The following is a 15730-nucleotide window of genomic DNA, read 5'->3' as shown; positions in this document are numbered from 1 at the left end:
CATATGCAAAACACAAAAATGGACTAAATCCACGAGATTCTAAACCTAAATTTTAGGGACTCTACCAATTAGCAGAACCGACCTCACTGTCAGTAGCACTCTTATGCTCTCTATATAATACCTGCAGTGACTGGGAGCCTAGGAGGATTTGTGAAAGCTTTAACTACCCAGCTAAAAACATAGCAGCCCTTTGTCCTAAAACAGATGCACAAATGGGTAGTTTGTCTCCTTTTATTTTTTTTGTAATAGCTAGTAGTGAAAGCATGCCGGAGGTCCACAGTCAAATTCCTCCTCTTCCTGAGAAGGCTTGATCCCTAAGGAATACCCTAAAGGAATGACCTGAAATTGATGACTTTTAACCAATAAGCCCAGTTTACCACCTTCTTACAAATCTGCTCATAAAAATGTAGCCAGTTCTGAAAATGGTCATCAGCGAATTCCCGACTGCCTCGGGACACCTAAGACATATTTGGACTGTTGACACCTAAAGAGTTAAACAGGATTTCAAGGAGTAGAGAGGTGAAGGACCCAACTGTGGACTCCCAGGCTGAAAGCTGCAGCAGGCATGCTGGTAGGCTTGGACTTTGCCTTACAAAACATGGTAAATAACATTTGACAGTTCACTGCATGCGACTTCAAAACTACCATACATGGACCAAGCAAAAACAGTTCTTCCTTTGATGGTCATCGTTAGGGACAGGTGTTATCCTAAGAGATATATGCCACTATAGGCAGAAAAGGTAGAACTGTAAAAAGACTGCAGAAGGTGGTGTTATTTTTCCTTTAGGACATGTTAAAACAGTATTTTTTTGCAAATACTGAGGGAAGGATCTGACTTTCTGGGTACTCTTTTTGCCACTTAATCACTTATAACCAGCAGTAAAGTTTCTGCTGATGATTTTGTTGAGGATTTGTGTTGTACAGAGGAACTCAGCTGACTGCCATTATCAATTTGTCCCCGTAACAGAGTAAAAACTTGTTTCGTCAGTAAGCAGACATGTCCTTAAGGCTGGAGGAACAGAAGGTACTATTTCTACACACTTTCTTTTTAAGTCACAATCACACTTTTTTTTTGTATGCAAAAAGGGCTGTTATGATTATTTAAGAATGCTACCTTTGTTTAAATAGCGCCCCTAACAATGACACTAAATCATATAAGCTAAAGATTAGGTTTTACAAAGCTTATTTTACAGATAAGAAAAATGAGGAAAAGAGAAGCAGCTTGCAAATAACCAAGGGGAAACTGAGGAGAGAGCTCAGATCTTCACATCACCTGGTGCTGGACTCAAAGCTCATTGAAATCACTCCCATTGTTGATATTAGCAAAATCCAGCATGGGCTCCTTACTGATCACTGGAGACACACACCCCATGGTTGGTCTCTTGTCCAAACCTATGTTAAATCCCTTGTTAAAAATTCCAAAACATTTCTGCTCTGCCACTTACAAGAAGTTAGCGAATGAGTAGGCTGTGCGTGAAGAAATGTTTCTTTTAGGCAATTTGGAGCTTTTAATGGTGCCAGGCTGTGTAACTTCACGATCCTACTAGTACCCACGTCCTAATCCTAGTATCAACCCTCCTAGCTGTTGCACCTACCTCTTCTGTCTTGTTGCAAAGTAAACTGCTCAAGCAAATTATGATTTTTTTGTTGGTGTTGCAGTAAAGTGGATCCTAATCGGTTTTGAGGATGAAGCAGTTCTACAATATAAATAAATAGTGCCTCTCCAAACAGTTTTTCATTAATTCCTTCAGAAAACTTACAAACTCAAATGTGGTCCACTGGAAGAAGTGTGAGTCACAATGCCCAATCTGACTTTTCAAAATGTTCACGTGTGTGTGTGTTCCTGTCAGGCTTGGGGATTTTGATTCAGTGGACTGTAAACCAGAATCCAGCTATGGGGTTTGGGTTGGTATTCAGACCTGACCTTCCCTTGAGCTGGGGGTTGTTCAGCACCAGGGCCCTGACTCGGAGAGCATCAGAGAGTGATCTCACTCAAAACCATGCAAGTAACTCACGTATTTACTTCTCTCCGACTCCCGCTCCGCTTCAAGTTAAAATATTGGCCCATTTTTCTGACATCAGCTCACTGACATCCAGCTATCAGCTGAAAGTCAACACAATAAAACTGTTAACCTTTCCGCTGAGGCCCCTCCACCTCGCCAGATGGCACTTTTATGGTCTCCGTCGTTCTGCTCTGCAACGTCAGCCACATCTGTGGGCGCCTGGAACCACAGTTCGGCCACAACCCCACCACGTCACCCCACGGAGCATCCCTGCCGCCCAGCTCGCCTCCTCCATCCCCGCAGCCACAGCTCAGGTCACCAACATCACTCTGCCACAGCCTGCCCTCGCCTGGGTCTGCTGAGCAGCACCCTGACCCCCTCGAAATGTCCCCTGAGTGCAGGAAAGCGGTCGCGGCCACGTTCTGCCACAGCCTGAGCAAGTTCATCTTCCTCAGGGTGAATGAGGGAGGTCTGCACCTTCCCTGGCACAGCTCCTCACCTTCCAGCCTCTCCCTCTTGCGTGTTCCCTGAGCGCTGCCACTCTACCTGAAACGCTGACTCACGATTTGCTTATTTATTTTTTTGGGGGGTGGACGTGTGTGCTTTACGCTATGCGGGCAGGACGATGTCTCAGTCAAAGTTCACCCAGCCACCACACATCCCTTTCTCTCTCTCCAACTGCTGTGCCCAGGCCGCTCGGCCCGGGCCTTTCCCGCAGCGGCTGCCTCCGGGGCCGGCGAAGCGGAAGGGTCACCTTGCCGGGCTGGGGGCGGCGGGCTGAGGGCGGCCGCGGCCCCGGGCCTCCCCTCCCGGCGGCGCGGAGCTGAGCTCAGGGTTATAGTTGGGCGGTGAGTGAGCGCGGAGCTATGCGCGGCCGCTCGCAGCGCGGCCTTGTGGGTAAGGGAGGCCGGGGGAGGAGGAGGCCGGGCCGGGCGGGGGGCGGGCGCAGCGGCCGCAGCAGCGGCGGGCGAGCGGCGGGGCGAGGCCGGTGGGGATCGCAGCTCCCGCCCTAAGCAGCGGCGGAGGGGGAGGAAGAGTCCGAGGGAGACTCCGCGGCGGCCGCTTCGCTTTGCTTCTTCCCCCCCTCTCCGGCTTCCCCCTCTCCGTCCTCGGGGCGGGCGCTCGGGCGGTGCCATGGCCCGGCCGGCGGTAGGGAGCGGGCGGTGAGCCGGCGGGCGCTGAGGGACGCCCCGAGCAGGGGGAGAGGCGGGGGCGCGGCGGGAAGCGCTTCTTCCCTCTCTCCCTCTTTTCTTCCCTCTCTCCCTCCTTTCTTCCCTCCCTCCCACCCCTCCTTTTTTTCACTCCCTCCCTCCTTCCCTTCCTCCCTCCTTCCCTCCCACCTCTCCCCTCCCCGCGCCCGGGCGGAGCAGCGGCCGCTTCCCCGCGCCCTTCATGCCCGGGCGGCCGCGGGGCGGCCAACGGCGGCGCGCTGCCCTCCGCTCCCGCCTGGCTGCCCAGGCCCGGCCCGCCGCGGCACCCGCCCTTCCCCCGGCCTCTCCGCCGCGCTAGGCCCCGAGCCGGCCCGCCGGGCGACCCCGCTCAGTCACCTCCTCCCCGGCAGCGAGGAGGGGGACGCCGTCCCGCCGGCGTTAGGCGGGCCGGAGGATGAGCCAGCAGCCGGCGGTGAAGATGTCGGCGGCTCCCCTCACGGCGGAGGCGCTGGAGCCGGCGGCGGGGATGCTCGAGGGCCGCCAGAGGAAGCTGGAGTCCATGATCCGCGACCCGCGCTCGCCGGTCAACGTGGAGAGCCTGCTGGTGAGGGGGGAAGCGCTCGGCGGGGTAACAAAGGGAGCGCTGCCCTCGCCTCGGGCGGGCGGGAGGGGGAAGGAAGGCCGGCAGGCAGGAAGGAAAGGGCTCCCGCGTCCTGGAGGAGGTTTGCTGGGGGAGGACCAAGCCGCCTTCCCCGGGGGTGGGGGGCGCGGCTCTCGCCGCCGCGGGCGAGGGGCACCCGGCCGCCTGAGGGGCGGGGGTGGCGGGGAGTGGGCCCTTGACCCCGAGGGCTGTTTTTTTGGCGGGTGGGTGTTTGTGGGGGTACCGGGCCGTCAGCCGAGAGTGAGCGCTCTCCATTTAGGTATGGCTTATTTCGGGTAAACTGAGAAATGTCTCTGAGAAGGTCTGGCCCTGTGGAGGCTCTCTCTCTCTCTCTCTCTCTCTCATCATCGTTCACACCGTTTCTTTTCGCGCCTCGTAATCACAGCGTGTCCGTTCCCAAAGTACCTGCCTTTGTGTGCGCTGCCAGGCACCCAGTGCCCATCCTCTCAACCCCTCCTGTGAAACCGTTCTCTGGTAAAGTTGAGGTTTGCTGTGCGATGTGGAAGTAATTCAGGAAAAGGACACGCATAAGGGAGAAATGTGACTGGGGGGTCCGGTGGGGTCACGTTTATTTTCCATTGGGGCAAATCGACTCGTCTGTCTCCTATTTCAAATAGCATTTTTCTGTGTGAGTTTATGAAATATAATTTCCTTTAGTAAGAAATCCATGCCCTCAGGAAGGAGTGGGAAGGGAGTTACATTTCCCCATTTAAAACATCCAAACCCTGGAAAGACAGTGAGAGGAAATCTTTATTATTATTATTGTTATTATTGTTATTACTATTTTTTAAAATTAATTTAAGCATCTTCAAGCCTTATATTTCTAGTCTGTCCCAGGATTTCTGATATGTCCCGGTTAGGAACAGAAAAGGGGGGGAAAAAAAAAAAATCCCAATCCTTCCAAGAGTTGCTCAAGGCACTTACATGGAGTCTTTTTTTTTTTTTTTTTTTTATGCTTTCAAATGACTCAGTTCTGTTTGGCCAAAAATACAGCAACTGACTGAACAGTATGTATGCCTGTGCTGTGTGGAGAATATAGGAATTTCCTATAACATCTGAAAAATGTTCTCGAGGCTTTAGTACAGTATTCCTCCTCTCATAGATGTTCAGAGGCATAATGACTGCCATAGTAGTCAATGAAGGGGAGTGGGAAACATTGCTACATATCTAACTGGATTCAGATAAGTTTTTGCCTAGGCCAAAGCAAAGATTGCTGCCTCTGGGCTTCGCTCCCAGCATTTTCACTTTGGTATTTTGCTAGGAAAACTTTGACCTGTGGCCAAAAAAGAGAAGTTAAAAATAGTACAGTCGTTCTGAAAAATGCATCAGGTTAATACTTAACCCCAGTAGACTTTTTCACACTCTACTTTTATACTCAGCAGTGTGTTTCTATTATTCTCTTTCCTTCCCTCCCTTGGACATAGATTACATAGATACACTAAAAACTGTATTATTTCTGAAGACAAATTCTGATTGCAAAATCGAGACCGTGCTGCTTAGTACTTGATTTTTTTGTTTTGTTTTGTACACTTACAATGTGGACCACTTCATGTAATGCATTGCACAAATTAGCAAACCATGGAAGAGAGTTAGCTGGGTTGTAAATGCATACTTTTTTATGGTAAAGGTCATCACTTCGCTGTCTGCACTCTCTCTGTAAGTACTGTTTAAAAAAATTAGCAGCAAGTAAAATACAATGCTAATCAATCAGATTTCCCAGCTTGTGCATTCTGCGTGTTTATGTATGAAATAATGAACTACTTCGTGTTATTTATTTATTATTTTTATTATTATTTAGGAAATTTGCAACAGATTTCCTGTGAAAAAGTTTTTTCTTTTGGGCTTTGGTATTGTTGCTTTATGCTATTTTACATTAATTTTGTATTGGCATTCTGCTAAGCAGTCTGAGTATGAAAACTTCATATTCAAATTGCAAAATTTACTTGTTTACTAAACAGCTCACTTTCAGTGTAAATTATCATAAGTCGAAATGTGTTTTCAGTTAAAAGTAGAAATACATGAACAGAAACTAAGAGTCGGGGAAAATGTCTTAAAAAGACTAGCTGGAATGCCACTATTTCATCCTCCAAAAATAACATAACCAAAACTAAAAATGTGGAATGGAATTCAAATTGGAATTCATTTCCTTACACTGTAAAAAGTCATAAACAGCTGCTATTCTGCAATTTGTGTGCATGCTTTATTTTTGGGAAGCCATAAAAAGCAAAAAAGTAACTGTTAATCTACAACACCTGGTGCAAATTTGAAAGATGTGAAAAGCTGAGGTAATAAACTGTCTTTCTCTAGATACCAATTCCACTGCCTATCAAGAGATAATTTATTCAGTGGCTCTAAATTAGAAGGGACTTTCTTTGTGTACCTTCCTGACAGCAGGATGGCTGACCACATCCATCTATTTCTTCGTCAGGGAAATCTATGAAGACAGATACATTGATTGATTCTTCTCCTCCCATCCCCTTTGGGGCTTAAGAGAGACCGTTAGATTTTTCGACAGTGATTTTTGATATATTGTATGCCTTAACACATGTCTATTTTTGCCTGTGTTAAGAATAATAATTTATGCTTGATTAAAATACATCTTTTTCAAAGACACACAGTCTCAATTCAGAGGCATTAAGTGATGGAGAACTCATCATTTAGTTTGACCTAGTAGTTAGTTATGAAGACAAAATTAAAAAAAAAAAAAATTGAGATGTGTGGCATGGTTATCACCGTTCTTTTTCTGCTAAATTTAAAAAAAGAGAATCAGAGGACTTTCTACTCATTAGCATGGTTCAAATGCATAGCCTGCACTTGGTGGATTTCTTTTGGCTTTGGTCTGATGGAGACAAAAATGAGAGGGCTAGAACTGTATATATTGTTCCATGGGAGGCTTCAGCAAAGACATACTCTGCAAAGGGAAGTGGTTTTTGTAACCTCCTTTAGACATCCACTGAATGCTCTCTTTCTTGTTGTATCATGTTGAAAGCCTGTGTTAGGTTACCTATGCTACGATAGATAACTTTTTTTTTGTCACGGCTATGATATGGTCTCTTACTCTTCTTGGTCATGTAACACTGTGTCAGGGGTTATGAAAACCTGATTTGTGTATTATGTTTAGATTATGCAGATCACTTTGTAACACTACTGTGTTCTTATTATTTGCTCTTCTGCCAGTTTGTGTCATCTGCTAATTTAATGAAGTGACATTTTTATGTTCACTGCATGTACACATTGATGATAGCACTTAATGGCATTTGACCTTGTGTGATCTATAAGAAATGCTTCTATAAATACATTCCTACCGAATAGTTCCTAGTTGACAGCTACATTTAAGAAGAGCTTAATGGTTCTCAATTTCATTTATGTATTTATGCTTTTGCTTATATACTCTATCTACAGCATTAACTGAGTTATTTTATATGGTATTAAATTCGTTATTTAAGGGTGTGTTGGTAAGTGTTAGCTGAAGACTTAATGTGTTCTAAAACTAGAGCAGATAGGTCAATGTAGGCTGTGTAAAACTAATCCAGACCTCCACTTCCTTGCCATGTGTAATTGTATCACTTCAGCACATGCTGAACTCGACTTTGGAGTTTTATGGTGGTGACGAACAGCTCTGATAAATCTTATCATCCTCCTCCCTGCAGTTGCCTGCCTAGTCTGTTTTGCTGGAGCTGCAGTCAAATGCAGTTGCCTGAAGAAAGGAGCTGGTGTCTGCCCTTGGTCTTCTGCAGAGCAAACTTTAGGATTTTAGTGTTAAGCTTAAACTTTGACATTATACTTGAGCTGTAAAGTGTTGAGTATCTTCTGCCTGCACTGCTATGGTTGTGTCAGCCCTTGAAAGGAGGAGTTCTTAAAACTGCTAGTTAAGCAGAGCAGCAGTGAAATTGTGAGCACAGTGCTGGTTTAGGCTGGGAACGCATTCATGGTGGACTAAGAGGTGGAGAGATGGTTAGCAGGAGAGTGCTTAAGTGTCTCAGAATATGCATGCATAAAACTAAAAAAACCCTAAAAAACCAACAAACCAAAACTGAACTAATTTGCTATTTATTTCTTTGTTAAAATATGGCTGACAGGTAAACTGTATTTATACTAGTTTGAACATGAATAGATGTTCATCTGAGTTGATCCTTGCCATTGGTGCCCTAGAATTTTACTCTTGACAAAAAGTGGGTTGCAGATCGAGCTGTGACTGACTGATCCTTTCAATAGGGTGCATCTGTCCATACCAATCTCATCAACTGGATAGATACCAACTTTATACAAAGAGTGTTAATTTAGCAGGTCACTAGGCTGAGCTCTGTTAATACAGGGTCTCCAGGTCATCATGGCTGACACGCATGTATCCCTTTTCCAGGATTTTGGTCTTATGAGCTTTGAAAGTGTTTCATATTTAATATGAAGGTTGCATATTTAATATGAAAGTTATATCATTTTCCTAAATCTATTGCCACATAATTCTGAATCAGCAAGAACAATCTGTTGTGTTAATTTGAGCCAGCAAGCAGAGGGAAGAGCTGAAAACGCAGCAGCTAGTAGCATCTGATCTGAAATTCATTGCCCAGTAAGTAGTTGAAAGGTTCCCTGTTCTTGAAGAAACATTTTTTTTTTTTCTTGTTTGTCATAGTTGGTGTGCTGTTATTTCTCTCTTAGCTTCTGAGTCTTTCTACGAATTTTCTATTTTTGATCTGTAATTTCAGAACATCTACTGCAGAGCTGAAAAAGATGAGAGTTAAAGAAACAGAATTGTCTTTTGTTCATTGTTTCTGTGCGATGGATTTATATATAGCAATATAGTTAACTGGAAAAGGACAGCTCTATTTTTGACAGTTTTACATGTTCTTATATTCTGTTTTATTCCATGCTAGGATTAAAGCATTTCACTTTTAGTTTAAGAAAGGAAAAAAGCCAGTATGCTCAGCTTTAATACTTTTACTGCCACACATGAGATGTGTGCAGATTTTGTTTGTGCATTCACAAGAGGAATATTCACTCCCAGTATTTCACCTGTATTGATCAGATTGCAGCGTGGGTATCCTTTAGTTATTCTGTCTCTGTAACAATTTAAGGGAAAAAAAAAAAAGAGCCATGCTATCAAACTAAAGCAGTTTTCTTTCTGCTTTATACATGATGGAATGAAAATTCAGGAACTCTTCACTTTTCCAAATATTAGTAGCCTTAGTGTCAGTTTGGGAATGTGTGCGAATGATGATTAAAACCTGTTTTTCTAAGTACATTTTCAGTTTTCAACTAATGGCAGAGCACTGCCAAAGCATTTGGCTGTTTGTTTAGTAAAGCAATCCATAACAAAAGCTGCCTAATTTAAAAAGAAAAAAAAAAATGCTACCACAGTAACCATTCTCTGCATTTATCAGTTAATGATTTCTTGCCAGTGTTTGATCTACAGAATATGACTGGAATTGTATCACTGCCACAGAGGAATTGACCTTGGATTTTAAGGATGAGAGTGATTGAAACTTGGTAGTAGAGTTTTATGTACTGGAAGAATATTTATTTTTTAAAAAAATATATATGGATTTATAACCCATAAGGATGGGGTTTTTTTTTTTGGGGGGGGGGAAGGGTGCTATTTTGCATCCAATCTAAACTGTTATACTGAAAAGCACCAAATGTTTCTAGTGACAAATTTATTTAAAGTACTTTTTTCTAGGTACATGCCATTGGTTAAGAACAAGAATACTATGTTTATATTGGCAGCTTTTACTAGTAATAAACTTACTTTAATGAGTCTTTTGCTATGTAAACAGAACGTTGAATGTAGTGCTCAGTTCTGAAGCTATACCTACTGTGCATGGAGCTTTTGCTGCTACTGTAGTGAAATGTCAAAACACTCCCGGAATTGCCAGCAGCATCCTCACAGCCAGCGACATGTGAGCTGCTTTAGTGCAGGTGAAGTGTCACTTGCATTCTTATCTTGGAACATGATATTAATTATCTGCTAACAAAGTTTTAAGACCATATGCTTAAAACAGTGATTTGGCCACCCCCTAATGTGCGAAGACTCTGTGTTTGTTAGATTGTGATTCTGTGAATTTTGTCCAACTTTCACTAGGTTGGATAGTCTCAATCAGTAACAGCTGCTTATGTAGTGTGGATTTAGCTTTTTGTTCTGTGTTTATCTGCTACGATTACAGCTACTGAGAGAAGGTGTTTTTTTTTTTTTTTTCTTCTATGATATAACATGGAGTTTACTTATTTTGTTTCACATGAAGGGATGGATGCAAATTTCATCGGTTTGTGAAGCAGCCCTCTGCTTCAATTTCTGCTTCAGTTGTAGGATATGGAAGGTGATAGACATGAGAAGAAAAACAATCTGGGTGCCACATACAAGTGGTTTTTCATTATGCCTGGCTTTCATTAATTTTATTTTATGTAGATCAACTTGCCTAAGTAAAATCTTTTGCAAATGGTCACCAATCACATATTTTGTGTTTTCTGTGTGCCCAGATAGAGACTACTGGGTTTTGATGTTAGTGTGTGGCACTGCTACTTTAATGCCAGTCATACCATTGTTCGCTTTTGTTAGTAGGATGGTGTCACTCAGATGGTGCAGACAAAGGAAAATTAAAGGATGACATGCAGGAGGGTCTGAATCCTAGTCTAGTGTTTAGCACCTAATACCATCAGAGAAATCTTTCTTTGTTTCCAACTATATGAATTTGAGATGCTGAAACTTTTATTTTATTTTTTTACACCTGTACTGGAGAAGAATTTGTATTTAGAATTAACTTATGTGATACAAAAAGGGTGATCACAAGGAAGCTTTATGTCAATGTGTTTAATACTGAACATTGAGGATTCACATAACTGAGTGGTTGCTTTACTGCCTCTTGACTGTTCTACATCATGGGTACTGATTTTATTAGTCTGTATTTAAAGTACAGAATAACAGGATCCTGCATAAAGCAGGATAAAGTTTGAGTGACTCATCCAAACACAAGAATTTTTTTTATACTTTTCTTCAGGAGGAAATGAAGACGAGGTCACATACAGACATGAAAGAACATTTGAACCATGATGAAAGAAGAAAAAATGATCTTTACCAAATATTCTTTTTATTTTTTTTAATCTCAAAACAAATTATTTTGACTGTTACTATTACCAAATAATAGTAACATAGTAATTGGAAGACAACAATGCTGAAGTTCCACACTTTCTTCCAAATGGTGTTTAAAGTTTAACGAAAGTCTTGATTACTATTTAAAGGCTGTAACGCATCATTGTTCTTTGTCCATGTCTGTCACTACTGTTATAGGTAGTTGTCCAAAGTCTGTAGCTTAGTTGTTGATTAAATACCAAACATTGCTCTCTCAGCAGCTTAGATTTACCCTAGTATGTCACAGATATAGAGAAATACCTTTGGGTGTTCCTTGGAAATTACTTTTTTTATTGAATGAACTGTGAATTTGGAAAACTTAGCCTGCCTGTGTTTGTTGCTACTATACGACTTGACTGACCCTCTGTATTTTTCTTTTGTTTCATTTTTCTCCTTGGTGTTCAGGTTTGCAGATAATTTCATCATGTTACATAAATAAAATCTTATACTGTGACATGAGGATCTGCTAGGAAAGTCAGAAATTTGATTGAAAGAATGTCTAGAAACATGTACATGTCTTCAGATAGAGTTGATTGAAAATGAAGATTGCTGCATCAATAAATCCGCTGTAGTCTAAAACTGATAATAGCACAGGTCTTGGTCAAGGGGTATACTGTAATTTGGCTTGCCTATGCTATAAAAATGTTCTGTTTCATACAGAAACTAGTTTTAAACTGGTTTTCCCTGTGGTTTCTGAAACTGGTTTGTGCTGGTCTCCGTTTTCAGTTTAGTGCTGATTATGTTGAGTGCAAGATTAGGGAGACAAGCCTTGTCGTTTGTTGCATGTATAGGACACAGGGTTTTATTTGTAAATTACTTTTAGCACCATCTGATACACAGAGAAGTGTATGTTGTGGTAGACTTATAATATGTGCAGCTAAAGTCACTTGGAACAAGCTGTAGTAAGTAGATATAAGATGCTATGGGGTTACTTAATATTGTTTCCACCCAGTTTTACACAATTTTATAACCATGCTTGACTTCTGAATTTTTTTTTTTTTATGGAATTTTTAAACTTTGTGATAGAATAGCTACGAAGTCTCTTGCCTTAGGAATAGAATTATTCCCTCTAATAGTGCAAGGAAATGGAGAAGAGCAGGAAATAATACCATGCTGGAAGCTGTTGGTTTAGTGAATAATGAAAACCTTTCTAATGCCAGCTGTATGCACGCATGATCTGTTTCCGTTAGTGAACATTTCAGGACCTTTTCCTCCAGCAGTAAAATTCAGCCTGCTTAGGCATTAAGCCATAGTTTTTATTTCTGGGCCTGTTCAGTTTAGTGACCTCTTCAGGTTCTATAAGCTTGGATTGTAAAGTACTCTTCCCCCTCCCACCCCCCCCCCCCCTTTTTTTTTTTTTTTTAATCAATTCATATGAAGAGTGACTGAAAACAACTACTTGAATTACTCATGTGGCAAGGAGGTACTGAGAGTTTATTATTGTATTGCAGCTACTGCTAGTAATTTAAACATTATTCTCTGTTTAATTTTTTCTCTGAGTACATAGTTAGTTATTTTGTTAAACTTAGAGTTGCATCCATGCTGGTATTATAAACACCTGAACAAAGATACAGACCTCATGGGGAAAGCTAACAAAAAAAAGCTGAACTACATTTTCAAGATAAAAAAGTATTCCTATTACAAAATCGTAAAGTTTTGTAAGGCCTTGTTCTTTTAATTGCTGTCAAGTTCACTGTTCAGTATTACTATGAGTAAATTATTTCAGTTATATGAAATGTGCTTCTTTTTTACTTTATTTTTAAATTTATTTTCCTTAATCCCCATTGCTATGGGCTTCCCCCCTGTTTCTCTCCCCAGAATTGAAGGGCTTGTCTTGACTCTGGAAATGGTGGCATTCATGCCAGTGAGGCTGGGGAGCAGCAGAACTCCAGTTGTCAAAATTCTGGTGGCAAAACCTGAATGTAGCAGCAAGGGGGGTAGCAGAGACGCTCTTTTGTATGCGTGCAGCATTTGTTTCAGGAATATTTTAAGCTTGAATTAGACGATAAATATGTAAGAAATAATAAATATACTAATACAAGCTGCATCTCCAGAAAAATACTATGCTTGCAAATCCTTTTAATTGTAGACGTCCAGCTAGTTCTCAGTTTTGAAAATAATTTCTGTTAGGATTATGAAGAAAACCTCTAAATACGGACAGTATTATGAAGAGTGGTTCATATGTGTAGAAGCCTGAAACAGTAGCATCATGAGGTGTGAATCACTTCATCTATTTTAATGGCTGGCTGCCTCTGAAGAAAGGCAATTTAAGTGTCAAAATAAACTATTCCAGTGCTCTTCATTTTTTCAGAAGAAATAGCAGTGTTGTTTTTTTCCCATATGTGCCCTACAGTGTTTCTCAACTGAGAAACTTCTTACTCAGACGTCCTAACTGTCCCCTCTCTACCTGTGAAAACACCGTTGCCAAAATTTGGCATATTAAAAATAGAAAATGTAACTTTAAAACCAATTCTGTAGAGTATGACATTAATCATTATTAAAGAAACTCCTAAATTTATTTTATGACTAGTACAGGACTGAATCGGCAACCCAGAGACAATGCTGAGCCTAACTGTAGAGTTTTAAGTTTTATATACAGTACGGTATGTTTTGGTTAGGCTGTATTGCTGAAAATGTGTTTGGTAATATGATATTCATGATTTAGAAATCACACCATATGAATTTGATAAATGATGCACAGTGTGTCCTTCAGACTTAGATATAAATTAGTGCAGTTTCAGTATACTTGCAATCCAAGTACTTTTTTAAATCAAAACCAAACAATGTACAGTGATTTTATTTCTGTTTATCAACATGTTACATCAAATGGATGCTGAATGTGAGGAAGGAGAGGAATGACATTACTTGTAAGCTGTTTTGACTTATTGTGGTATGTAGAAAGCAGGACTGAATATAAAAGTCTTACATACGTTTTATTGCAAGGTAAAGCTTTTTAGTTATATTTTGATTTCAAACTTAATCTCTAGAGCATAAATATCAGAAGAGGCTACCATGTGACTGGACTCCTTTCTTGACACATGGGAATTGTTCTTGGTTTTATACATGAGTAATTTTCTGAATTCTGGAATTGGTATTGTTTTCACTGCCATCACGTGTTGATTTATTTTCTAATGTATGAAATCTTACCACTGTTGGTTTAGTTGTGTTCTAAAAGGTAAGGGGAATGTGGGGTGGAAGAAACAAACATGCTTGATGCTGTAATATTGTAGCATTACTGATGCTAAAAGTACATACAGATGGTGAGAGGTTCATAACGTTTTTTTTTTGTTGTGTTTGATTTGTGCGAAATATTCACGAAAGTAGAATATTGCTGTAGTCTGTAAGTCTGTATCTATAACAGTAAAACAGCCAGTGTCAGGGTCCTGCTGCGCTCTAACCAGCACGATGCTGCCCTGTCCCTTGTGTTAAGTTCCTAGCCAGCGGTTGTCCAAAAGCTGCTGTGGTTACAGCATGAGGGATGGAAGTCTCACACAGGGGCTCGAGAGCTGCTGTTACACTTGCTGCTACAGATACGGTCTTGGAAACCATCATTCACCCTGAGCACTCTCAAGGTTCATTTTCAGCATAAATTGTTGATTTTTCAGCTGGTTTTGACTTAATTGCTAGATTAGACACAGTGTGACAGTTCAGGCTAAGAAATACTGTGCAGAAATTTGGCATCGCCATTCTTGCAGCAGAGGAAGACGTAGTAAAGACAAAGGAGGAGATCTTTTAATCTAAAATAATGCAACTCCGATTATCTGGTCTTACTCTCATGTTCACTTTCTGAAAATGCTGGTCTATGAGTAAATGGGCGTAACCCTATTCCATAATCAACTTTTTTGTATGTTTGAACTCCCTTGGACGGTGAGGTGTGTATAGCAGATTTTCCATGAAGGGTAGTAAGGAATGACAAGAAACCTGGGTCAGTTAGAGACGCAACTTTGTCTGGAATGGCCTGAAACATTAGGGTCATGCTCTTACCTAAATGATGTGTGGTAAAGCTGATAAACTGCTTTTTGTTGATGCAGGAACTTTGTTTTCCTAGATTTAAATGCTGCTTTAGTGGACAGTAATAGTCTCTGCTTGCTGTAGGGCAGTGCCACACTGGTGTGGCTGGCCTGTTTCTAGTTAGCTCGTGCATCTGTACTCTGCGTGTGTGTGTGTGTATATATATATAGGATGTGTGCTGCAATACTCTTACAAGACATATATGTAAATTTTCTTATCCCATAAAACATTTAGCCAAGTTCATGCACCTCTTCTGACCCTAGTGATCTTGATGCACAGGAGTTTTTCCTTCAAATGTAAAAAATGTGATTCCTTGAAGAAGGAACTGATTCAGATGACTCTTGTGGGAATTGATCTGCTCAGGTCTAATGGAAAGGTGAGATAATATTTGGTTATCAGAAACGCTTGATGCCAAAGCTTAAGGAAATTTTAGGAAACATTAAGTTATTATCTGTGGGAGAACTATTTTCCACTTATAGAACCATGATGAACTTGAAATCTATTTTCTATTTTGCTTTGTTTTCCCAAGTAACTTGGCATATTCACATAGCCCTGAATTTCTTGCCATATTTTTGTTTCGCAGTCATGGTTTTTTCTTCTTTGTGTTCCAAATCAAATTAGCACAGAAAGGGGAAACTAATCATGTTGGAATAAGCACAAGCTAAATAAACTTAAAAATGTTCTTCCATTTAAAAATTCCTTTTAGCTACTGTAATCTCAGCTGATATTTTTTATATCAGTATGTAAACAAATTCTGATAGAATTGCAACTGTCTCATTAGTGA

At 41.3% G+C, this 15730-nt stretch overlaps 1 protein-coding gene across 3 annotated transcripts in view; it reads left to right on the top strand.

The window, feature by feature from the left end:
* The first annotated feature begins 3501 nt into the window (after positions 1-3501).
* Positions 3502-15730, top strand: part of ROCK2 (Rho associated coiled-coil containing protein kinase 2) — a 99896-nt gene continuing 87667 nt past the window's right edge. For all 3 annotated transcript variants that reach the window (XM_042802951.1, XM_042802950.1, XM_042802952.1), the window contains exon 1: positions 3502-3758. In XM_042802951.1, the coding sequence (XP_042658885.1) occupies positions 3609-3758 (150 nt within the window). In that variant the 5' untranslated portion in view covers positions 3502-3608. The remainder of the gene's footprint in view (positions 3759-15730) is intronic.

This window comes from Tyto alba, unplaced genomic scaffold (assembly GCF_018691265.1).
Source record: "Tyto alba isolate M040663 unplaced genomic scaffold, T.alba_DEE_v4.0 Super-Scaffold_40, whole genome shotgun sequence".
Taxonomy (NCBI): domain Eukaryota; kingdom Metazoa; phylum Chordata; class Aves; order Strigiformes; family Tytonidae; genus Tyto; species Tyto alba.
This window is presented reverse-complemented; position numbering and strand designations above follow the sequence as displayed.